General features: G+C 41.0%; 3 protein-coding genes across 7 annotated transcripts in view; 1 reads left to right on the top strand and 2 right to left on the bottom strand.

The window, feature by feature from the left end:
* LOC309705469 (nuclear GTPase SLIP-GC-like) overlaps window positions 1-24890 on the bottom strand; it is a 154780-nt gene that overhangs the window by 113298 nt on the left and 16592 nt on the right. The gene's annotated exons all lie outside the window — the stretch shown is intronic.
* Window positions 1529-11764, top strand: LOC309705470 (nuclear GTPase SLIP-GC-like). Of its 4 annotated transcripts, XM_082531325.1 has the most exons (21): window positions 1540-1897; window positions 1994-2075; window positions 2374-2486; window positions 2680-2733; window positions 3426-3450; window positions 4231-4335; window positions 4514-4601; window positions 5230-5443; window positions 5541-5789; window positions 7158-7358; window positions 7436-7608; window positions 8068-8122; window positions 8213-8300; window positions 8406-8527; window positions 8922-9098; window positions 9186-9340; window positions 9474-9591; window positions 9723-9831; window positions 11176-11306; window positions 11490-11571; window positions 11659-11764. In XM_082531325.1, exons 1-21 carry the CDS (start codon window positions 1757-1759, stop codon window positions 11745-11747), a joined length of 2571 nt encoding a protein of 856 aa, XP_082387451.1. In that variant the 5' UTR covers window positions 1540-1756; the 3' UTR covers window positions 11748-11764. The 4 variants fall into 4 exon arrangements, with proteins under 4 accessions (XP_082387452.1, XP_082387451.1, XP_082387453.1 ...); XM_082531326.1 differs by lacking the exon at window positions 8068-8122 and having other exon boundaries at window positions 1529-1897; window positions 8185-8300; XM_082531327.1 differs by lacking the exon at window positions 2680-2733 and having other exon boundaries at window positions 1541-1897.
* Window positions 12150-23975, bottom strand: LOC309705492 (uncharacterized protein; the record flags this gene model as incomplete). The annotated part of the gene is made up of 2 exons (XM_082531372.1): window positions 12150-17524; window positions 17604-23975. The coding sequence occupies one exon, from the start codon at window positions 23973-23975 to the stop codon at window positions 23076-23078; it is 900 nt and encodes a 299-aa protein (XP_082387498.1). The 3' UTR covers window positions 12150-17524; window positions 17604-23075.

Genomic DNA, 24890 nt, shown 5'->3' with positions numbered 1-24890 from the left:
TGTGGTTATAAAACAAACGAGGAAATGAAATAATTTAAAAAAACGAAATATTTAATTACTTCCCGGTTTGTCGGCAGTAGCTCTTGACCGTCACCAGTTAATCTAAAACATAATATTTCTAAACCAACAGAATTTCTGGTGCTTACTAACAAAGGTCTATTCTGGTTGAACAGCCGTATACACAATTTGATTTTTTTTTTAAATGTACAAACAATGAACAGACCACGACAGCTGGACAAAGTATTTCAACATTAAAAACCTAAATTACGGAGCTCTATTAAAGTCTTGAATAGACAACAATATCTAACTATGTCATTAACTGTGAGCAAGCCATGTTTTCATAGATCATTTATAAGCTTCTTAGGTAAATTACTCTTTTTTCATTGACAAAACTGGATAGATCAAGATAATCAACTAGGACTTTTTACTTAAATAAAATAAAGAACTGCTAGCTAGCACTGCTTTTTATGCATATTTAATGTAATACAATTGCTAAGTAGCAAATTAAATCATGTATTATCTTAAGAAGCAGGTTAGACTTAGAAAAACTGCAATAATCCATCAGTCCATCCATTAGTGTAATTTAATGCTCAACTCGTTTTGACAGTTTTAAAACCAGTTCATACTGAATACGCCCGCTCTGCACAAGATATGTAAGCTTCTCACGGTTTACATAATCAAGAAAACATCTAAAACCTGCAGGACACCTGCCCTGGATGTCTGGAGTTCGACACCTTTGATCTAGTTAATTATTAAAATAAAGTTATGAGAAAAACGACCCCTTAAACCCAAATTAATGTGATAAGAATTACTTAAAATAGCAGAATGCAACTCAAGAAAAAAAATCTGAGGGGGTTTATGATTGTTATGGATTCAAATATTGGGGATGGATACAAGAGGAAAAAACCACAATAACAACACTGGTCCGGCCGGGTTGAGTCAAACGATGATTTTAATGATCACACGCGTGGGAGATGGACACCGTACGCAGACAGCATCAGATCTCAAAATGGTGGAGCATTGATCAAACTCTTATAGCCTCTAGTGCCCCCCCCCCCCCCCCCCCCCCCCCTAATCATAAAAGCCTAAACATTCACATTCCTTCTCTCACACAGCGCCTAAGCTACGACCTTGGCTCCCTGGTTATCTGCTCCTGCTGAGATGGGGCAGAAAACTCCAGCATGTTCTGTTCTCTTCTAATCAGACAAATAAGGCGATGACTTTCTGCGAACAGTATTTCTTATAACTCAGCAGTATAATGCATCAGAAAACAATATCATCCATTCACAATAAATCAGCAGTCTAATGTAATGCAAATCAGTTTAACAGATGCAATAGTTATCACCTTCTAATTCAGGAGAATGAACTAAAACTACATAATAATTCACAATCTTTAATTAAGGGTCTAACATGGCATAAAATAATATTATAATCTCACATGATCTATAATATAGCCAGCCTTATGGGAAGCTGTCAGGTCGCCCACATTTTCTACAGTCAGTGGTTCACGCGCTTTGCCTACGCACTCACCGGCTGGGCAGGGCGGCGGCTCTGTGCTACTTGTCACATATCGTTTTACCATTTAAGTCAGTGTAGTACAGGTGTTGTGCCAAAAACTGACAGGCTGTCTCTGGTATATCGCGCTTTCCGTAGTCGTGTTTCCGTGGATCTCAAATTTGTGTTCTCTCCCCCTGTACAGACCCTCCTGGTCCCCTGCCTGTTTTACCTTGACTTTGTCGTGAGTTAGGATATTCGTATGTGGACGTCGTGTATCATACAAAGAGGACGTGTGAGTGACTGGCGAGTGAGAAGAGGAGTTTTGGACGTGTTCACTTTTCCCTGGATTCCCGGGAGCACCAGTTGCCCTGCACGGTTGTTTAAAGCGCCTGGTGTCACTGTAAATAAACTCTCTTTAATTGAAACCGTTCAGAGATCTGCGCTTGAGTCCGCTCGTTCACCTTAACAGGATCAGAAATTACAATTTATCTTACAGTTTCTATTCTTGGTCATGGATGATTTTGTGCGAAACAAACTGACTGAATGGAAACTAAGTGAATGGATTGAGGCATTTGAAGGTAAATATTACTGTGAATTAGTGATGGCTACAGTTATTGATACTTATACGTTCTCTTAACTCTGAAAAATAAGGCCTATTAATACACATTTAAATGGTGTTCATACTATAGCATGATCAGTTTTGAATGTTGTCTATGCTTGGGGAGTAGAAAATCACTTGCGGTTTGCATATTTACTACACAAAATGTGTAAGCAAAAGAAAATGTCCTAAGACTGGAATCTCCTGAAAAAAAAAAAAAGTACTTCTCAAGTAATTTTATAAATAATAAATTTTTCTGCTATTTAATTTTATTACAGCTCAAGAAATTGATGAGGAAAGTCTATATCATCTTGATGATCAGGAAATTAATCAATTGATCACAAAAGCTGGACCTAGAGTGAAATTCAACAATAAACTAAAGCTGTTAAAGGTAAATAAATCCTTCAACATTTCTTTCCTTTTGTCTGGAAAAATCTCACTCTTGTTAATGCTTACAGATAAATTTGTTGTAGAATTATTATGTGCAAACTACTTTAACTTTCAATGTATCTGTGATAGCAATATTATTCACAAAAATTCTTTTATTTTTTGCTGATGGATTTGCAATGTTTTCATTATGTTAGGAAGAGCAAAATACAACTCAACCACAAAAGCAAGCAGTTAATATTTCTGTTGAAGTAAGTTTCATGTTTCATGACACTCCTCTTCAATATCCGTATTGTAACTTACATTTTTAAAGTATTCATTTTACATTGATTTGCACTTAACCTTACCTGCTCTGCAAACAAGAGTCTAAAGAAACAGCTGATTTGGATCGGCTAAGGATTATTGAATTTCAGATAATGAACCAGCATGCCTTCATTTGTCATACATATACACTAAGGTGACCTAAGTCAAAGTAAAGCTCCAGTCACACAACCCTAGAGACCAGCCGGCAACCTAAAATCCTTACAACCTCCACTGAACACTAAACTGATGTAGTTGCCTCATGTTTGAGCACACATTTTACTCTAGGAGCTGGTGGTTACCAACTGGTCTCTAGGTCTGTGTCACTGGTTCTGAATGAGGCAGAAACATTGACTCATGGGATCATGTTTATTGAGAGGAAAGGATATGAAAGGTTTTCATGTTTTAATCGTTGTACTATTGGAGAATGTAAGTCTGTATACTTATTTTTACATGGTTTGCACACTGTAAAAAGTGCATGTGAAAGTTGTTTTTGTTGTTGTTGTTTTTTTAAGTTTGTTAAAGAGCAATGTGTCCCTATACAGGTGCTATAATTTCCTGTATAAATTCAATTATGCATATATGTACAACTATAGTAGTTTAATTTCAAACATGAAAGTCAAATATTTCTATTCATCCTCAGGATTCGCCATCCAAAAGTGAAAAGGGTAAGAAAAATGTCTGTCGTTCTCATTTTATTGCATCTAATATGTTTATTCTCACAGTAGTATTTTTGCAGCTTTTAAACTTAATTACACAGGTCAAAATCATCAGAGATAAGTTTGAAAGCATAATGTCGCCCCATTACCACAGACCTTAAGAAGATATATAAATTGTACTTTGGCTCTCCACTGGCCGAGCAGGACTAAGTGTTCCAATGGACTGCATGACTGGCTAAATCTACAAAGGGTAGCAATACCATTTGAAGTCCCGATAATGTGGCAGGAACCACAAGATCATCAATGATTGCTGTTTTTGCCGCGCCAATACAAGATTCTCAGCTGAAAATAAGCACAAAATTGTATATCCCAGCCTGGATTCTGCAGTAAGGCCTGTTCCTCATGATGATCCATTGCCTGACAATCCAGACACAGTATACACAAGAAAATCTCTTTTTGAAGAAACAGTGGTAGCTGACTGACCCTGATCATTATATCTATGCGACAGTGTGCATCTATCTGACTTCACAATGAAAATATTGAAACAGTTACTTGATCTGTCCGTGCGGTTTAATAAAAACTGCATGCAAGTCCATTGCAAACTATAATTAGTTTAAATTATTAGTTTTAGTAAACTTTGAATTAGTCATAATTTAAAAAGCTGGTTTAGAAAAGTGTATTGTGGTTTCTGATGACTACAAAAAGAAATTTTGTTGACCTGTGTTATCAGAAGTTTCAATCTTGAGAGAAACTGTTCTTTTTTTTCTCTTTCTTTAAAAAAAAAAAAAGAAATCCAAAAAAGAAAGAGAAAGTCAGATCATCTTCAGGGTGAGTTCAGCCAATGGCAACCAGCTCCTAAACAACAATACAACTGTACAGCAGGATCACAGTCAGGTACATACATAAATATATAATGAAAAATACTAATGGGCATTTAAAAAAAAAATAGCCATACAGTATAAACATGTGAAAATCCTCACACGTTTTCCTGCTTTGGATATCAGTGGGCCACATTTTGCATTACACTGGTTCCTGGTTCCTACTTATTAGTTCTTCACTTTCACTCTGACAGAAACAGAAATACTGTCTGATGTCAAAGACATAATGAAACATGTCAGTGAAGGACTACATGGCCGTGACAAGCTCAGTGCTTTCCTAAAGTGAGTAAAAAAGATTTCCTATTTTTGTTGGATGTTGTTCCAACCAATTCCAAGAAAGTTGGGACATCTGTCAAATGAAAATAAAAACATTCATGAAATCTTTTACTCTGAAAGTGTATTGACAATAGATGACAAAAACATATCAAATTCTTAAGATGAGAAAATGCACCATTTTAAGAAAAAAATAAGGTCATATTGTATTTGATGTCAACATGTCTCAGAAAGATTAGGAAGGGGGCAAAAATGCTAGAAAGTAAGTTGTACCAAAAAGAAACAAAGAAATGGAGGAACATTTTGCTGTAATTTGGTATAATAGAGATACTAAAGATTTAAAATCAGAGCTCAACATGCAGCTGTGATGCAGTTCATTCCAGTATTAAGGTGAATTGTACCAGAAACCATAATCTCAGTTTTTAGAGGTGATCAGTAGCTTTTGAATACTGATTAATATTTCATGTTTTGCATGTATGTAGTCTTCAGAGACTTTAAAATAAAACAAAAGACAACAATAAATATTCTAATGATTTTTAAAAACAAATTTTCAAAAACAAATCTTTCTGATTTTGCCACATTTTCAGTTTGTTTCTGAGACTGGATCAGTTAATCCATATTTAAACTTTTTCAACAGGGATAAAACCAAGGATCTGGAGACAGAAAAGAGGCACCTGGTTGGTGTCTTTGGTAAAACTGGGGCTGGAAAGAGCTCTTTAATCAATGCCATCATAAATAAGAAGGGCCTGTTGCCTTCTGGAAGTGTCAGTGCATGTACCTCAGTAATGATAAAGGTGGAGGCTACCAGTGGATCAAAGTATGAGGCACACATCGAGTTCATTACAAAAGAGGTAGAATGAAATATGAACACAGTGATTCTTGAAGTAAAGTAATGTGCTACAATGTAGCTGCAAAACTCAAGATGCAATTTCATTTTATTTTTTTAAGGATTGGAAAAGTGAGTTGAAGTCACTAAAAGAGGTTCTTGAAGACAACGACGATAATGATGATGATGATGATGATGATGATGATGGTGGTGGTGGTAATGATGACTTTTTTGATGCTGATGAAAAGTTATCAGCGCTGTATGGAGAAGAGTGGAAAGAAAGATCCCCTCACAACCTCATGGACAACAAATATTTCATAGATATTCCAGAGTTTCGAACATCCAAGACAAAAATTTTGAAAAGTGACTCAGTAAGTGTGCAGTAATACAGACCAAAATAAAATTAAGTTCTTCTCCTGTAGAACATAGGAATACTTGCAGTTTAAAGCATATATTAGACCACAGTTTTGGTGAGATACAAGATCAATGTGTGGCTTATGAACATCACATAGAGAGCAGTAGGAAGTCACTAAAGAAGTGTTAAGCTACGGTGATGCTGCACCTTTTCAGCATAAAGATGATGTCAATGCTATTTAATGCCTCCCTACCTTGGAAAGTGCAGACAGAAAAAAAGCACTGGTGAAGCAGATGTTGCCCCAGTGTATTGCTGAGCAGATATATGTCGGCAATGTGTTGATGTGCCACCTGAGAAATTCCATTCAAAATGTTTGGCACCCAACAAACAGGGGGAAAAAAAACAAGTAACAATTGTGGTGGTTAAAATTTTATGGTTCGCTATCCTGTTGCTGTCTGATTATCCTGTTACTGTTGAGCTTGAAGTTTTCTTTGTGGAGGTGTTCAAGAGTTTCACATTTGTATACAGAAGTAAAAAAAACAAAAAAAAACATAGCACAGTATTTTAGACTTGAAGTCTGCTGACTGGCTCAGCTTATCATAAAACCGTAAAGATTCATTAGCCTATGCTACTAATTCACATGCTAATGCAATTACTGTTGCCTCAGTGGGTGTAGCTCAGGAGGTTGAGCAGGTCGCCTATTAATCAGAGCTTCAATCCATGGCTCCCCTGAGTCTGCATGCCAAATATCTACCAACCCCCAGTTGATCTTCAATGCATCCATCAGAGTGTGAATATTTGTAAATGTTAGCTAGAAAAAGCATACCTAGAAAAAAGTGTTTGGGGTAATGAGGCAAGTTGTAAAAAGTGCTTTAAATGTTTACATACTAATAATAATGGATTGCATTTATATAGCGCTTTTTGAGGCCCTCAAAGCGCTTTACAATTCCACTATTCATTCACTCTCACATTCACACACTGGTGGAGGCAAGCTACAGTTGTAGCCACAGCTTCCCTGGGGCAGACTGACAGAAGCGAGGCTGCCATAGTGCACCATTGGCCCCTCTAGCCATCACCAGTAGGCAGTAAGTGAAGTGTCTTGCCCAAGGACACAACGACCGAGACTGTCCAGGGCTCGAACCGGCAACCTTCCGATTACAAGATGAACTCCCAATTCTTGAGCCACGATCACCCATGTAGTAGAAGAGAGCACCATATAATAACCAGTCCACTTAGTGTGATCCACAGTAAAATCTAAAAAAGCTTTGTTTTTTTATTAAAAAAAAGAAACGTCTTTTTCATGCAATTTATAAAACCTTTGTTATGAGCACATACATTAAAATGTCTTTATTTTAATGTAATTCATCCTGTTACTATTTTGCAGGCTGAAGGGTTGTCTGAAAAATTTGTGAAATACACAAGAAGTGAGTCAAATGAGACAGAAGAAGTAAAGAGGTGGTACTGGCCGCTTGTGAAGTGTGTGACTGTCAAAGTGCCAGACAATGATTTTCTTGATCATGTCACACTTGTGGACCTTCCTGCAAATGGTGACTCTAACAGAAGCAGAGATAGAATGTGGACAGGGGTAATTCACAGAAGTCATGTCATCTTTCATCAAAGCATTAGTTATTTATAATTTACATACTTTTATTTCATTTCCAGTTTGTTGCCAGTTGTTCAGCTGTCTGGATTGTGACTGAAATGAATCAAGCAGCATCAGAAAAAGAAGCCTGGGAGATCCTGGAAAATGCCAGTAGCCTGCTGGGAAATGGTGGCGAGTGTCAGCAAATTCATTTTATCTGCACCAAGTCAGATCATGAAAACCCAGATGATCTGTAAGTCAAATACGCCAAAAATGCAAATTACAAAGAAAGATTGGCACAGATGCACATGGTGATCATACACTTCACTCATGTTAATTTAAGACTGAGGATGTCCATTACAACAGAAGCTAAGGTTTCCCATTGTAGTAGGCCACACTTTGATACAAATGACAAATTAATTTTAGAACTATCATTTGCGATTTTACAGGTATGCTAATATTGCTTATTTTCATCTAATAAAACATTATTAGACATTATAAGGAATGTCTAATATATTATTATTACATTCTATGAGATATTGGTCCTAATATCACAATATGCAATGTATAATATTCTTTACAAAATATATTTAAAAACACAACTGAGTATGCACTCAAATGCTTACAGCTTAAATGAGAATAATCAAAATTTTCCATTACAATACTAACAGTAAATTAATTTTACATCCAATTTTTCTTTCCTTTATAAAAGAAAGAAAATCAAGAGTGCAGTGATGAATGAATTCAAAAGGCGGAAATTAATTAAGGTAAATTTATAATCTGACAGCAAAATCTAAAACAAATATCTTCTATCTTCTGCCCCAAAAAGAAAAACTAACCATCAAAAATGTTCTCAGAATCACTTCAGTGAGGATAGTTTCAAAGTCTTCACAGTGAGCTCCACAGAGTTCCTTAAAGGGGAGAATGCAAATCCAGATCACAATGGTAGGTGAAGTCACTTTATGAATGAACATACAGCGACATAAGGTATGTTTTTGTGTAACAGAAAATGTATTGCTCAGATTCATGTCCTTTTCAATTTTTTAACAGAAATACCAAAACTTAAGGAAATTTTGAAAAATCTAAATGACACTCATTCAGAGACCTTAAACTATGTGTCTGGAGCTTATGGAATTCTGTCTTTGATTCAAGGAGCCACAATAAGAGAAGTGGTAAGAGCAGGCAATAAAGCCTCATTCATAATCTTTTTAAAGTTCATAAAAATGCATGATGGGGAGGAGGCGAGTTGCATGATTGAGAATCTGAAAGGCAGAATGACAGAAGAGCAGATAAAAGCACAGAGAACAGAAGCTGTTTTGCTGCAAGCAAAAACTTGCTTGCAGAAAAAAAAAATCATTGACTAGAGTAATGAGGTCGATAGTGTGGGAAAATGGAAGTGAGCTGAAGAATAGACAGAGGCAGTCGAATGATGACAGACTTATCTGACTGAACTTATGCATGAGCTTCATGTTAAAAACCTGAGTTTGTCAAGATCCCCTCAAAAATGAGTAAAGAACCAATATGTTATGTTTTACTGCCCTAAATAATGATCTTTCTTTTTTTCAGGTTGAACAAAAAAACGATCTGTATGATCTCCTTGAGGGGAAGTTGTTCATCCAACTTAATCAAGTCAAAAAAGCAATTGAAAAAATTATAAAAGCTTTTGAACAACGCCTAAGTGAGGGAGTTGAAAAATCCCAAAATTTATGTGAAAAAAAACTGAAGTCCTTCTTACACCCCAGTGTATGTTTTTAATTACAATTAGATCAAAAACAGGTTACTTTGTTACCATGTTTAAACAAAAAATTCAAAACTACTCCTTTGTTTCAGAAAATGAGTGACGGAGCTTTTCACAGGACACTAAAGTCTGCAGTTAGGAATGATGGGATCCAGAAACCAAAAAAAGGAAAACCAAAAAACCTCAACGTGACTTTAGCATCTTACTTGACTGAAAGCATTGATGAAAAATTCAGAAAGACCTTCCCGTGAGAATAATCTAATTCTGAACAGCACCAATATGTATAATACATGTATCCAAATTGCACTATATTATAAAATTGTATTATATTATAAACTTGCTAATACTGCCATTATAAACTATATCTTTACCACATTCAGAAATGACGTAAAATGTGGACATTTTAATGGCGCCATCGATGCGTTTTCACTCAGCACTGATTCATTGATTGAAAAGTACAAAGATGTTGAACTGCAATTGATATTTCTCCAGACAGAGGTAAAAGAACTTCCCTATTAATGACCCTGATAGCTTATCTATTATTAGAAAGTCATTTAAACCCTGAACTAGTACGTATTTTACCTTGATGTTGTTTTAAATAATGTTAATCCATATTTCATGTTTCTCAGGAAAAGAAAATAAAGGCAAAGCTCAACAAAACCATCCTCACACAAAAGAAACTGATCTACAACAGTCTGACAGAGACAATCAAGGATAATATGAAAAAATGCTATAGAGGTAAGAAAGAAATGAATTACGGTAGTGGTTCCCAAATGTTTTTTGCTGTTTTTTACACAATAAGTGTAAGGAAACAAGGCTACAAAACTGAGCTGTGTATTTTAACTTGCGCTAAGAACAAAAGCAAAATGAAGGAGCGCTTCTGCGACTTGAGCTACATAAACAATCAGTGAAGTGTCAACTGTTGTTTGGGCCAAAGGGAGAGTCAGACTGGATGGCTGGGTCCCAGGGAAGGGTCAGAGCCACTGAAATAAGTTCAGGTATGGTTTGCTATGACGTCAAGGTAGTTTGCTATGACGTGTACAAAATACAGGGGTGGTCTGCACTAACTGTGGTTAGGTGAGAATCTGGCGAAGAGAAGTTGAGAGCGCCGGCCTTATATGTTGATGGCTTAATTACCCACAGGTGAGAGCAATGAGCAGGAACACGGTGGCTCCTCCCAGAGGTGGAACAGCCGGCTCTGTTGAAAAACACTGGATGCCTCCTTGCGGCCGGTCACACCTCTGACCTTAAAAAGTCAGAAATCATCACAGGGTCAAATATCAACGATCTGCCCAGCTCTGCTGCCCTCTACCTCGCCGCCGCACATCCAGGATATGCTGGACAGTGAAGGCTGGGTGTCTGTCGATGAGCCGGGCAGGAGGCGGGGGGTCAGGAGGCGGGCACAGGTGATTTGGATTTGGGTACAGGGACAATGGTGGCCGTTTTGAAGCAGGCTGGGACTACAGACACAGAGAGGGAAAGGTTGAAGATGTGTGTAAACACTTCAGCCAGCTGAGCCACACATGACTTGAGGTCATGGCCGGGGATCCCGTCCAGATCAGTAGCTTTGCGTGCATTCAGCTTCCTGAATCACATCTGCGCATCCTCCTCAGACAGTGTGCACACTGACGTCATCCACGGTGTGTACACTGTTCGGTCTTGTGGTGTTCGTTGTGTCAAATCTAGCGTAGAATACATTAAGATCCTCACACAGAGTGGCCATGTCTGTCCAAAGGCAAGATATGCTTCATCATATTTTTTTTTTATGTTTATTGGAGAGAAAACTTACGTTAAGTGCAGCACTTCAAAGTTACACTGTTAGCGATCAAAGATTTATGTACATTTGACAAGCTGAGCGCATTCTGTACTGTACAGAAGACACAGCATGAGATTCGCTGTAGACCACTGTCAATCAATCAGGACGCAGAACACAATGTGCTGTAAAAAAAAAAATACAACATGCAAAATTGCACAAAAAAAAAATACACAAAACAACGAGGCTGCGAAAAGTGAACCGCGTTATAGCGAGGGACCACTGTATTTCCATTCAACTGTGCATAAATATTTTTTGTCTCCTTGTAGAAGCAGCAGCATTTGAAGGACGAGGCACCCTGAAGAAGATGAGACACACTATTGAAAGGCATGTGCACTCAAGGAAGTACATGTTTGAAGAGGCAAAAAATGCCATGTTGGAGCAGTTGAGCGATTTGAAGGTTTGTTACAATTTAAAATCAACAAATTATATGAATGTATTTTCTTGATTTTGGTGAGATGCGCAAAAATGTCGAAGTAGCTTTGAAACACATATCATGTCAATAATTTATCTCTTGTCCAGTTATTCTTGGATTCAATAGTTACCGCTGTAAAAACTAACAAAGGGTTTGATAATAAATTAGGAAACTGTTCTGAGGACACTGGAGAACACCATGAAGGAATCCATTGACTTCTCACTCAAGACTGAGACCTGCTCATTGCCAGGTAAACAGAATATATAAAGTATTAGGAATCCTCTCAATACAAACACTAACAATAAATATTTAATGAATACAAATACTTTGTTTTTAGATGTTTCAGATCATCTTCAGGTGGTGAAGAAACATTATGATGAACTTAATGGCGGTCAAGATGAAAAAAAAACAAACCATACTGTGTAAATCTTAAAATCTCACAAATTGTTTAAAGGGCTTTGATCATGAACTATTTTGCTTATTACTGTGAACAATGTGTTTATTTACAATACAACTGATCCATCCAGAAGCTGATGTGATTTGCTCCACAGAAACAGCTGAGGCCTGATGACCCACAGAACATCCCTGAGGAAACACTGATAGAGACAGGAGGTCTTTAGATACTGTCACAATAATATTTGTTTTGCTCTCTTTTAATTTTATGTTGATGTGTACTTTTGACTTTTAATGAATTTTATACACAGAGCATTTGAATATTATAGATATTAATTAAAACTGCTTATTAACTAAGATATTAGGTAAAACTGCTAATAATAAGGTGTTAATCACAAGGGTCTAAATCATGCTTTGATTTCTTTCTTTTTTAAAAAAAAAAAAATGCAGTATGTTTTTGATCACTTGTAGCAGAGCGTAAAGGCATGTAATGCATTTCCCCATTCAAACCTGAGATTTATGGTTTTAATTGTAAGAGTCTGAGCTTACGGTTTCCAAAAGCATTTTGATTTTGTTGCATGTTTTAAATATCATAATTTAATGTTTTAAGTTGATGTGTATACTCTTGGTTCATTTGGATGGGAGCATTTATTTTAATGTAATACTTATCAGTTAAACATTAAGCCTTATCCAACACAGAAATGATATTTAACACTTTTACTTCATACTTCTAAATACAAATACTTGTTTTTTGGTTTTGTTTTTTTTTTGTTTTTTTGCAGTTATAGCATGTGTGTAAATGACAAATAGTGAGAAATAGGTGTAAGTAAAGCTGTAGAAAATTATCAGCTACTTCTGTCATCTCCCTGCCATATTGCTTTTTTTGGGTTTGGAATTATCGATGAATATATTACAGTTTGGGTTTAGGTTGATGGTTTTTTTGTGTTATTTTTTATTATTATTTTAAGTGTATTACATTTTATTTACTTCTGTGCACATTTCTGAATTCCTGCTTTGATTTTTTGTTTTCATTAAGTCTCTCGAGTTTCCTCCCCCGACAATGTGTTTTGAATTTTATTATGGCATATATACCTGTATACACTAGACATGTAATTATAGTTACTCTCATAAATTGTGTTTAATAACATATACTCATATATACTATGCATACTCACAATGAAGGGTTTATATAGTGGAGTCATTGTGTTAAGCATTTACCTTGCATGTTTAAATCAAATGACCCATATATTTAGGTTAAATATATCTACCATGCGCTTTAGGGTCGGGGAACGGGTCCTGACTGTCATCTGCACTTATGCGCCAAGTGTCAGTTCAGAGTACCCAGCCTTCTTAGAGTCCCTGGAAGGTGCTCCACCTGGAGACTCTGTTGTCCTGCTGGGAGACTTCAGTGCTCACGTGGGTAATGACAGCGAGACCTGGAGGGGCGTGATTGGGAGGAATGGCCTCCCTGATCTTAACCCGAGTGGTGTTTTGTTATTGGACTTCTGTGCACAGTTTGGCCATAACGAACATCTTGTTCGAATATAAGAGTGTCCATAAGTGCACGTGGCACCAGGACGCTCTAGGCCGCAGGTCGATGATCGATTTTGTTATCAGACCTGCGACCATATGTTCTGGACACTCGGGTAAAGAGAGGGGCTGAGCTGTCAACTGATCACCACCTGGTGGTGAGTTGGATCAGGTGGCGGGGTAGGACGCTGGACAGACCTGGTGCACCTAAACGCATAGTGAGGGTGTGCTGGGAAAGTCTAGCAGAGGCCCCAGTCCGCGAGATCTTCAACGCACACCTCCGGCAGAGCTTCAATAGCATTCTGAGGGAGACTGGGGACATTGAGGCCAAATGGACCATGTTCAGCGTCCCCATTGCCGAAGCTGCTGCATTGAGCTGTGGCCGCAAGGTGGTTGGTGCCTGCCATGGTGGTAAGCCACCAGGCTGAAGAAGGAGTCCTATCGGGCTTGGTTAGCCTGTGGGACTCCGGAGACAGCCGACAGATATCAACAGGCCAAGCGGAATGCGGCTCGGGCAGTGGCTGAAGCAAAAACTCGGGTGTGGGAGGAGTTTGGAGAGGCCATGGAAAAAGACTCAGACTGCCTCGAAGAGATTCTGGCAAACCGTCAGGCGTCTCAGGAGGGGAAAGCGGTGCTCTACCTGCACTGTGTATAGTGCTGGCGGAGCGCTGCTGACTTCAACTGAGAAAATTGTCAGGCAGTGGAAGGAATACTTCGGGGACCTCCTTAGTCCCACTGACACGTCTTCCGAGGAGGAAGCAGAGTCTGGGGATGAGGGGAAGGACCCGCCAATTTCCGGGGGTGAGGTCACTGAGGCAGTTAAACATCTCCTTGGTGGCAGAGCCCCTGGTGTTGATGAGGTCCGCCCCGAGTTCCTGAAGGCTCTGGACGTTGTGGGGCTGTCCTGGTTGACACGCCTCTACAATGTTGCGTGGAGATCAGTGGCAGTACCCCTGGACTGGCAGCCCGGGGTGGTGGTCCCCATCTTTAAGAAGGGAGACCGGAGGGTGTGTTCCAACTACAGGGGGATCACACTCCTCAGCCTCTCTTGGAAAGTCTATGCCAGGGTGCTGGAAAGGAGAGTTCGTCCGCTAGTCGAACCTCGGAGACAGGAGGAACAATGCGGTTTTCGTCCTGGTCATGGAACACTGGACCAGCTCTTTATCCTCTCAAGGATACTTGAGGGTGCATGGGAGTTTGCCCAACCAGTCTACATGTGTTTTGTGGACTTGGAGAAGGCATTCGACCGTGTCCCTTGGAGGTGGGAGGTGCTGCAGGAGTATGGGGTGTCTGGCCCATTGCTACGGGCCATTCGATCCCTATACAACCGTTGCAAGAGCTTGGTTCGCATTGCCGGCAATAAGTTGGACTCGTTCCCGGTGGGTGATGGGCTCCGCCAGGGCTGCCCTTTGTCACCGATTCTGTTCATAATTTTTATGGACAGGATTTCTAGGTGCAGCCAAGTGGCGGAGGGCTTTCACTTCGTTGGCCTCAGAATCTCATCTCTGCTTTTCGCGGATGATGTGGTTCTGTTGGCTTCATTGAGTGAAGGCCTCCAGCTCGCACTGGAACGGTTCACAGCCCAGTGTGAAGCAGCGGGAATGAGGATTAGCACCTCCCAAATCTGAGGCCATGGTTCTCAGCCGGAAAAGGGTGGAGTGCCCACTCCGGGTTGGGGATGAGTTCCTGCCCCAAGTGGAGGAGTTCAAGTATCTCGGGGTCTTGTTCGCGAGTAATGGGAGAAGGGAGCCGGAGGTAGACAGACAGAGTGGTGCGGCAGCTGCAGTGGTGCGGCAGCTGCAGTGATGCGGACGCTGCACCGGTCCGTCGTGGTGAAGAGGGAGCTGAGTGTAAAAGCGAAGCTCTCAATTTACCGGTCGATCTACGTCCCTACCCTCACCTATGGCCACGAGCTGTGGGTAGTGACCGAAAGAACGAGATTGCGGATACAAGCGGCGGAAATGAGCTTCCTTCGAAGGGTGGCTTGCCTCTCCCTTAGAGATAGGGTGAGAAGTTCGGCCATCCAGGAGGGCCTCTTAGTAGAGCCGCTGCTCCTCCACATCGAAAGGAGCCAGCTGAGGTGGTTTGGGCATCTGACAAGGATGCCTGCTGGGCGCCTCCTGGGGTTGGTGTTCCGGGCATGTCCCACTGGGAGGAGGCCCCGGGGCAGACCCAGGTCACACTGGAGAGATTATATCTCTCGGCTGGCCTGGGAACGCCTTGGTGTTCCCCCGGATAAGCTGGAGGAGGTGGCTGGGGAGAGGGAGGTCTGGGCTTCTCTGCTTAGGCTGCTGCCCCCATGACCCGGCCCCGGATAAAGCAGATGAAGATGGATGGATGGATGGATATCTACCATTGTATTAATGAAAGATTTGTGCCAGTTGTTGTATGAACACATGTTGATTAATACTGTTTGAAAACGTAACACTGAGGATCAGGAAGAAACCTTTGATAGTGTTATGGCACTGCTAAAGTATGGGCATAGGACACTTCTTGTTATGCAGCTGCCTTTAACTGTGCAGCATAAGCATGCAGCTACGTTTAACTGGACTGCTTCGGGGCGTGTGCAGCCCTTTAAACGGCTGTACAACAGAAGCATGCAGCTCTTTGGAGCGCTGTAAAGCAAAGGCCTGGGGCCCTTTCTGGAGCTGTAAGATAAAAGTGTGCAGCTCCTTAAACGGCTGTACGGTAAAAGCATGCAGCCCTCTAAGTAACTGTAAAACAAAAGCATACAGCTCTGTGAATGACTGTAAAGCAAAAGCAGGAAGCTCTTTAAATGACTGTAAAGCTGAAGTGTATAGCCCTTTCAATATCTCTATAAGCAAACAAACCTGGCCTTTGCAGGGCATGTATTTGGGATTTTGCTCGTTTGACAATTTATCAATTATTAAAGCTCACTGGTGGTCACATTGTTTATTTTGACTCCGGTTGCAGTCCCACAACTGCGTTTTTACTCCAGCACATTGTGATGCATCTAATATATCACTTAGTTTTCTTGCTTCCTTATCTGAAATGATTCTAAAAGAATGCATGTATTTGATATTGTGTACTGTTCAATAAATCTTAAGTGCAAGAAAATATTTATTTTAGTCATAAAATGGAAACATTTTTTATAGCCCGATCTTTTTACCCTAAAACCACCAAAAAATTGCATTGCAGGACCAACATACAGTGGTGAGACAAGTTTGCTCCCCTTCCTCATTTTCATTTTTTGTGTTTGTCACACTTCAGTGTTTCAGAACAGCAAACAAATAAAAAAATCTGACAAAAATAATACAAGTAAACAAAATGGAGTTTCTTAATGAAGGTGTTTATTATTAAGAGGGAAAAAATCCAAACTTATGTCGCCTGTTTGATGATTTGAAACATTTAAGTGTGACAAACATACAAGAAAAAAAAGGAAACCAGGTAGGGGGCAAATACTTTTTCACACCACTGTAGTTTAAAACACACCACAAAAATTACAGTTTACATTATGCAGATTATAGGTTAACGAACATCTTAGCCAGAGTACAAGATTTACATCACACTCTGAAATGATATTGGATAAAACTAAAGATATTTTCTGTGTATCTTTTATATTTTTTATCTTTATTATATTTTATTCATGATTTTTTACACAGTATCAGATTAGCCTCTCGTTTTTAGTGACAATTTCTTATTCTTTGACATGAAAACTTTGCATATTTGAGTTGGAAAATTGGGTTGGAGTTTTTTTGTGGTCAAACATGATGTGTTACTGTTGCGGGAGCGATTAATATTTGGAGAAATGCGCCAAGCCAGTTAAGAAAAACTGATCCCCTTTTGACCTTTAAGATTTATCTTGTAAACCTTTCAGAGATGACTGGCCTCACTTTAGAGTAAGTAGGGTTTTCACTACATCACAAGTTTAACAATTATTAAAAACATTACTTCTGTTGTCTAGCAGGGAAGCAGTCATTACCACAGGCATTATCACTTAATCATAACTATGTCCATCCCCTGGACAGGTCACCAGTCTGTCGCAGGGCTAACACACAGAGACAAACAACCATTCACACCTATAGGCAATTTAGATGATTTTGAGATCAAATGATTTTTAAATCTTTCTTTAAAAACTATGATATCTGTCACGGAGGAGCAGGGAGGACTCGGCGCAGACTGAAATCTCAGAAAAACAGGTTTATTTACACACTCCAGGTGCACTATATACAGGTGAAGGAGAAGGGGGCCAGGGTTCCCAGGGGTGCAGAGCGGGGTCGGGAAAAGCATCCAGAGTCTCCAAACCAAACACGAGAAATCTGCATACAGAGAACAAGGGTTAGCACGGAACTTTCACGGACAGAGCTCAAAACTGGCTGAGGCTAAAGTAGCACTGACGAGCGTTATTCAATAGTCCAGCGGCGAGGTGCTCTCAGTCACTGCCTTAAGTAGCGGGAGCAAACAAGGTGAGGAGCCACAGGTGATTGCCTACAGGTGGTGGAGGCCGGGAGCTCACAATGAGCTCCGCCCAGGCAGCGAGCAGAGAGAGAGGAGAGAGAGAAAAGACAAAACATAACATGTAGCCACACAGGGCCAGCTGAGCAGGCACGGGGACCATGACAATATCTAAGATATGTTTTGCACAATTCCATCACACAATATCACTCGAATTCCCAACAGAAATTATAACAAGGAGCAAAAAATTAAAGAAAAGGAGGATCGCAGTGAGAATATTGAATGACAGAGAACACTAGAGAACATTGGTATGATATCAGGCCATCAGATACCCTGTGTTCAGCAAGTGGTTCAAGCTTCATTTTGCTTTTGAGTAAATATGGTGTATTCTATTTGCATGAGGTTGTTTGCTTTGGGTGTGTGCAGTGGGTGGAATAGGACACTTGGAAAAGAGGTGATGCACTCTAAAAACTAAAACTCACATTTACTTAACATTTTTGATGCAACACTTTTACACTTAAAAATATTGAGTAGATTGGAAACCAGTCAAAACTGTTCAATATACTTGATCAATTGAATAACTAAAGCTTAAAGAAATTAAGTTGAAATGAATAATTGTAGTAGTTACACAAACACGAAAAAATTGAGCAAATATAACAGAACTCATGAGTTAAAAACAAATGTAAGGTTAAGGTGGGTCAAACTTCTCTACAACATCAATACTAATAAACCGTATTATATCACAGTCCTTCGACCTCCACAGAGGTACAAGACAGGGCTGTCCACTGAGTCCTCTGCTTTTTGCTTCAGCTTTAGAGCCTCTGGCAGCGACAATACGTAGAGAACCTGATTTTCCAGGTATCCAGGTCCACAATAATAATCACAAATTGATGCTCTATGCTGATGACGCCCTGGTCCTAATATCGCAGCCAGAACGCTCTCTACCTGCTCTCTTAAGAATTATTAACCGGTTCTCTAATATATCAGGATATAGGGTAAATTGGTCAAAGTCTGAAGCGCTCCCTCTGACAGGCTTCTGCCCCAAAACCCTGTTCCAGCCAGGGGATTTCAGCTGGCCTCAGACTGGTATTAAATACTTGGGCATTACATTCCCCCGTTTGTTATACAACATAGTTCAGGCTAATTTTGAACCCCTATTGGACAAGTTCAGAACCGACATAATTAGATGGTCCCCTTTGTTTCTCACCCTTTGGGGTAAAGTTAACATCATCAAAATGAATTGTGCTCCAAAATTTAATTACCTACTACAAACACTCCCGCTAGAAATCCCATCAAAATATTTTCATCAATTTGACAGATTATGCAACCAATTCATATGGAATAACAGACGCCCTAGAATAAAGCTTAAAAAGCTACAGCAACCAGTGGAGTCGGGTGGCCTGGGGGTCCCAAATCTACTATTTTACCATTATGCTTTCAGTCTGAGACACATGGTTCACTGGGCTCTCCCTCCAGAACGAGCCCCCCCATGGCTTAGTCTGGAGAGTACTTTGTGCTCACCACTCCCTCTGATGCACATTTTAACCACCAAGCTCCCACCAGATATACAAACCCACCCCATTCTTTCTTTTCTCCAGACGGTCTGGAAGAAGGTGGCCTTGCTACTAAATTTTAACTCCCACCTTCATACTGAGGCCTCCATATGGCTCAATCCCAAACTCTGCATTAATAAGTCGCCGTTTTTCTGGAGACTGTGGGTCCAGAGAGGGTTACTTGTTCTCGGAGACCTGTATCAGGGGAGAATTCTCAAGTCCTTCAACGACCTTAAAGCACAGTTTCAGTTGCCACAAAGTCAGTTTTGGAGGTACTTGCAGCTCCGGCACTTATTGCTCAAAACCTTTGGTTCCTCCTCCACACCACCTCCAACTATTGAATATCTCAGCTACATCAAAAAAATCTTTTGGGGGGGGGGGGTCGTGAAATCTCTAAATATTACTCAATGCTTGTTAAGGGCACGAGTAAAGGGCTACCCGCTCTCCGGTTAGCTTGGGAATCTGACCTTGGTGTGGCTTTTACAGATCAGGAATGGACTACAATTTTGCAGAATAGTTAAAAGGTGTCCAGGGAACTTAGAACGAGACTAATCCAATTCAAATTACTACACCGAATTTACTGGTCGCCACACAGACTGTATAGGGCGAACCTCATACAGTCCCCTGAATGCTGGAGATGTCAGACTGGGGTAGGCACATTGACCCATGTGATTTGGAGCTGTCCTAAAACCCAAATCTTTTGGACTGAGATACATGACTTTATCAAATCAATCATACGATGGGATATTCCTTTTTCACCAAGACTATTTGTTTTGGGGGACCCATCACTCCTTAAATATGCTCCGCCTAAGGCTGCTGAGTGGGTACAGACTGCATTGATGCTGGGGCGTAAACTCATTATCTCTCAGTGGAAGGCCCCTTCCACCCCACCTGTCTCTGTATGGCATATTCAATTAGGGAGACTCACTGCACTAGAACAACTCTTATACAGGCTCCTGAATAAAGTGGAGAGTTTCCATCTGAAGTGGGATCCATATCTGTCCAGAATAAAACGAACAGACTAGAACTTAGAGTGGGATAGACATTGGAATTCTGACAAAGCACTTTCAGGGATGTCAGAGTTTGGCATGCAGCAAGACCCACATAGTCAAAGGCTGGCTGTTTTTGTTTCTTTTTTGTTTGTTTGTTTTTTGTTGTTGTTTTTTTTCATGTTTTTGTTTATCTCTTGCTTTGTTTGCCCCCCCCCCCCCATTTTGGTTTGGTATTCTCTACTGTTCTGCTGCTGTGCTGATGTTTTTTTTATGTGATGTAATCTGTCTCTGCGGTGGACTGTAGTGTTCTAAAAGTACAATAAAATATTAATCACAAAAAACAAAACAAATGTAAGGTTAAGTGAAAACCACACAAAAAAAATAACATTGACTTGCTTGGTCAATGTAACTGAAATATAGATGGTCATTTAATCCAAAATTTTGTTCAAACTACTTAATTTTGTAAACTGAACTTCATCAAAAATGTACTTAAAATTAAATATGAATGTTATTGTATTTCACTGGTCTAAGTTTAAAAAAATCAAACAAACTAATATGTAGTTGTGTGTTTTATAATACATATATGAAAAATGACCACATGTTGACATTTTTCCAAATGAAAAATTTATTTTCACAAACATGACAATAACTCGAAATAAACAAGCACTAAAAAGAAAAGAGGCTTTTCCCTTTTAGCTCAAAGCCTTTCATACTTGAAGGATAAATGGCAAACCAGGAGAGCAAACACAAAAAGTTAGATTATTTAAAAAAGAAATGAACAAAACAATGAAAAAGGCCCATGGTTTATGTTCCATCCCCTAGTAAATTACACAAGGACTGTGCAAGCTTAGACCCTCCCTCGGGCTACTGGCCTGTATGAAAAACATCTTTCAGGTTATGGTTATTTTTTAGAACAATTCCCTTTTGTTTTTTGACATACTTGAGATATATATATTGAACACTGAGATCCCAAATTGTAAACAATTTGAAGTAAATGTTGGGGGGGGGGGGGGGGGGGGGGGGAGTATATATACATACACACACACATACATACACACCCAGCACACCCCTGCAGGCGGTTTATCCTTCAAGCTCGGGTCCTCTACCAGAGTCCTGGGAGCTTGAAGGTCCTGCGCAGTATCTTAGCTGTTCCCAGGACTGCGCTCTTCTGGACAGAGATCTCCGATGTTATTCCCGGGATCTGCTGGAGCCACTCGCCTAGCTTGGGAGTCACCGCACCTAGTGCTCCGATTACCACGGGGACCACCGTTACCTTCACCCTCCACATCCTCTCGAGCTCTTCTCTGAGCCCTTGGTATTTCTCCAGCTTCTCGTGTTCCTTCTTCCTGATATTGCTGTCATTCGGAACCGCTACATCGATCACTACGGCCGTCTTCTTCTGTTTGTCTACCACCACTATGTCCGGTTGGTTAGCCACCACCATTTTGTCCGTCTGTATCTGGAAGTCCCACAGGATCTTAGCTCGGTCATTCTCCACCACCCTTGGGGGAATCTCCCATTTTGACCTCGGGACTTCCAGGTTATACTCGGCACAGATGTTCCTGTACACTATGCCGGCCACTTGGTTATGGCGTTCCATGTATGCCTTGCCTGCTAGCATCTTGCACCCTGCTGTTATGTGCTGGATTGTCTCGGGGGCATCTTTACACAGCCTGCTCCTGGGGTCTTGCCTGGTGTGATAGACCCCAGCCTCTATGGATCTTGTACTCAGAGCTTGTTCTTGTGCTGCCATGATTAGTGCCTCTGTGCTGTCTTTCAGTCCAGCTTTGTCCAGCCACTGGTAGGATTTCTGGATATCAGCCACCTCCTCTATCTGCCGGTGGTACATACCGTGCAGGGGCCTGTCCTTCCATGATGGTTCCTTGTCTCCCTCCTCTTTCTTGGGTTTCTGCTGCCTGAGGTATTCACTGAGCACTTGGTCAGTTGGGGCCATCTTCGTGATGTATTCTTGGATGTTTGTTGTCTCATCCTGGACTGTGGTGCTGAGACTCACCAGTCACCAGTCCCCGGCCCCCTTCCTTCCGCTTAGCGTACAGCCTCAGGGTGCTGGACTTGGGGTGAAACCCTCCATGCATGGTAAGGAGCTTTCTTGTCTTGATGTCAGTGGCTTCTATCTCCTCCTTTGGCCAGCCTATTACCCCAGGAGGGTACCTGATCATGTACGTGTTGATGGCCCGGATCTTGTTCTTACCATTCAGCTGACTCCTCAGGACTTGCCTGACCCTCTGCAGGTACTTGGTGGTTGCAGCTTTTCTAGTGGCCTCTTCATGGTTCCCATTCGCCTGCGGGATCCCCAGGTACTTGTAACTGTCCTCTATGTCTGCAATGTTGCCTTCTGGTAGTTCAATCCCCTCAGTTCTGACTACCTTCCCTCTCCCTACACTTCTCCAGTCCGAACGACATTCCAATGTCATTGCTGTATAGCCTGGTAGTGTGGATCAGTGAATCGATGTCTCGTTCACTCTTGGCATACAGCTTGATGTCATCCATGTACAGGAGGTGGCTGACAACTGCTCCGTTCCGTAGTCGGTATCCGTAGCCAGTCTTGTTAATGATCTCACTGAGGGGGTTCAGGCCTATGCAGAACAGCAGTGGGGACAGAGCATCTCCTTGGTAGATCCCGCACTTGATGGTGACTTGTGCTATGGGCTTGGAGTTGGCCTCTAGTGTTGTACGCCACATCCCCATTGAGTTCCTGATGAAGGCTCTTAGGGTCCCATTGATCTTGTACAATTCTAGGCATTCCAGTATCCAGCTGTGGGGCATTGAGTCATAGGCCTTCTTGTAATCAATCCAGGCAGTGCACAGGTTGGTCAGTCTGGTCTTGCAGTCTCGGCTGATTGTTCTGTCTACCAGTAGCTGGTGTTTTGCGCCTCTGGTATTCTTGCCAATTCCTTTCTGTGTACCATGTGCCTGTTCATCTTAGCCGATATGATGCCTGACAGGAGCTTCCATGTAGTACTGAGGCAGGTTATTGGTCGGTAGTTGGAGGGGACCGGTCCCTTCTTGGGGTCCTTGGGGATCAGGACCGTCCGACCTTCGGTTAGCCATTCCGGGTGTCCCTCGTTAACTAGCAGCTGGTTCATTTGTGCTGCCAGACGCTTGTGGAGTGCAGTCAGCTTCTTTAGCCAGTAGGCGTGAACCATGTCGGGCCCTGGTGCTGTCCAACTCTTCATACTGGAGACCCTTTCTTGGATATCTGCCACTGTGATGGTTACTGGACCCTGTTCAGGGAGGTCGCTATGGTCTGCCCTCAGATCCACTAGCCACTGAGCATTGCCGTTATGGGTTGCGTCCTTCTCCCATATGCTCTTCCAGTATTGCTCCATCTCCAGCCTTGGTTGTGCTGTTCTCTTATTATTGTTCCCTTGCCACTGAGAGTACACCTTTGCTGGTTCTGTGGAGAACAGCTGGTTTATTCTCCTGCCTTCTATCTCTCTGGTGTACCTCCTCAAGCGACTGGCCAAGGCTGTGAGTCTTTGCTTGGCAGTTTCCAAGGCCTCAGGTATGGACAGCTTGCTGTATTTCTTATGCACTTTCTTTGTCGCACCTTTCTGCAACTCTGTTAGTTGGCTAACCTCCCTCCGTGCTACTTTGATCTTGCCCTCTAGCCTCCTTCTCCATGGAGGGTACTGCTCCTTGTGGCTGTTCAACTTGTAGCCAAGCATCTCACTGATCACTGCTGCCGTATTGTAGATCAGCTTGTTAGCTAAAACTAAAAACAAACTAAAAACTACTCCCACAAACATTCAGCTTTGATATTAATGAGTTTTTTGGGTTCATTGAGAACATGGTTGTTGTTCAATAATAAAATTATTCCTCAAAAATACAACTTGCCTAATAATTCTGCACTCCCTGTAATGTTAATAAAAAATCTCCATATAATGTATGACTATAATGAAGTCTGGGGTGGGGTGGCTGTAGCTCAGGTGGCAGAGCAGGTCAGCCACTAATCAGAAGATCGGTGGTTCGATCCCAGGCTGCCTCCTGGCTGCATGCCAAATATCCTTGGGCAAGATACTAACCCCATGTCTGCCTACTAGTGGTGGTCAGAGGGTCCGGTGGCGCCAGTGTCCGGCAGCCTCGCCTCTGTCAGTGCGCCCCAGGGCAGCTGTGGCTACAATGTAGCTTGCCATTGCCAGTTTGTGAATGGGTGAATGACTGAATGTAGTGTAAAGCGCTTTTGGGGTCCTTAGGGACTAGTAAAGCGCTATACAAATGCAGGCCATTTACCATTTTAACAGGAAACAAAAAACTTCCATATCCAAAGCTGATGAATATAAACGTCTGAAAATGTTAGCTGCATCTCATGTTTTTGGAATTACTTCAGATGAAGGCATTAACAGGGAGGCTTTTCTAAATCTTGGAGATTCATACTGATTACCAAAAGAGTAGTAAAAGAGACTAGAAGAATATTTATAGATAATGAAGCCAGTGTTGTTGTTTTTTTGTTTGTTGTTTTTTAGTTTGTTTGTTTGTTGTTGTTTTTTTTTTGTAGAAACAAGTTTGTTTCATTAATGTGGGATATGCTATGTTTGTTTCCACTGAACTGTGGATGAAGACATGTAATTTTGTCCAGGATAAATTGACTGAATGGCATTTCAGTGAGCTGATTCACAGATTTGAAGTTAAAGTATTTCATTACAGTTTTGGTTTTGGTAAAA

The sequence above is a fragment of the Aulonocara stuartgranti genome (genome assembly GCF_965226115.1).
Source record: "Aulonocara stuartgranti genome assembly, chromosome: 4".
Classification (NCBI taxonomy): Eukaryota; Metazoa; Chordata; class Actinopteri; order Cichliformes; family Cichlidae; genus Aulonocara; species Aulonocara stuartgranti.
Note: the sequence above shows the minus strand (reverse complement) of the source record. Positions and strands in the feature narration are given on the sequence as shown.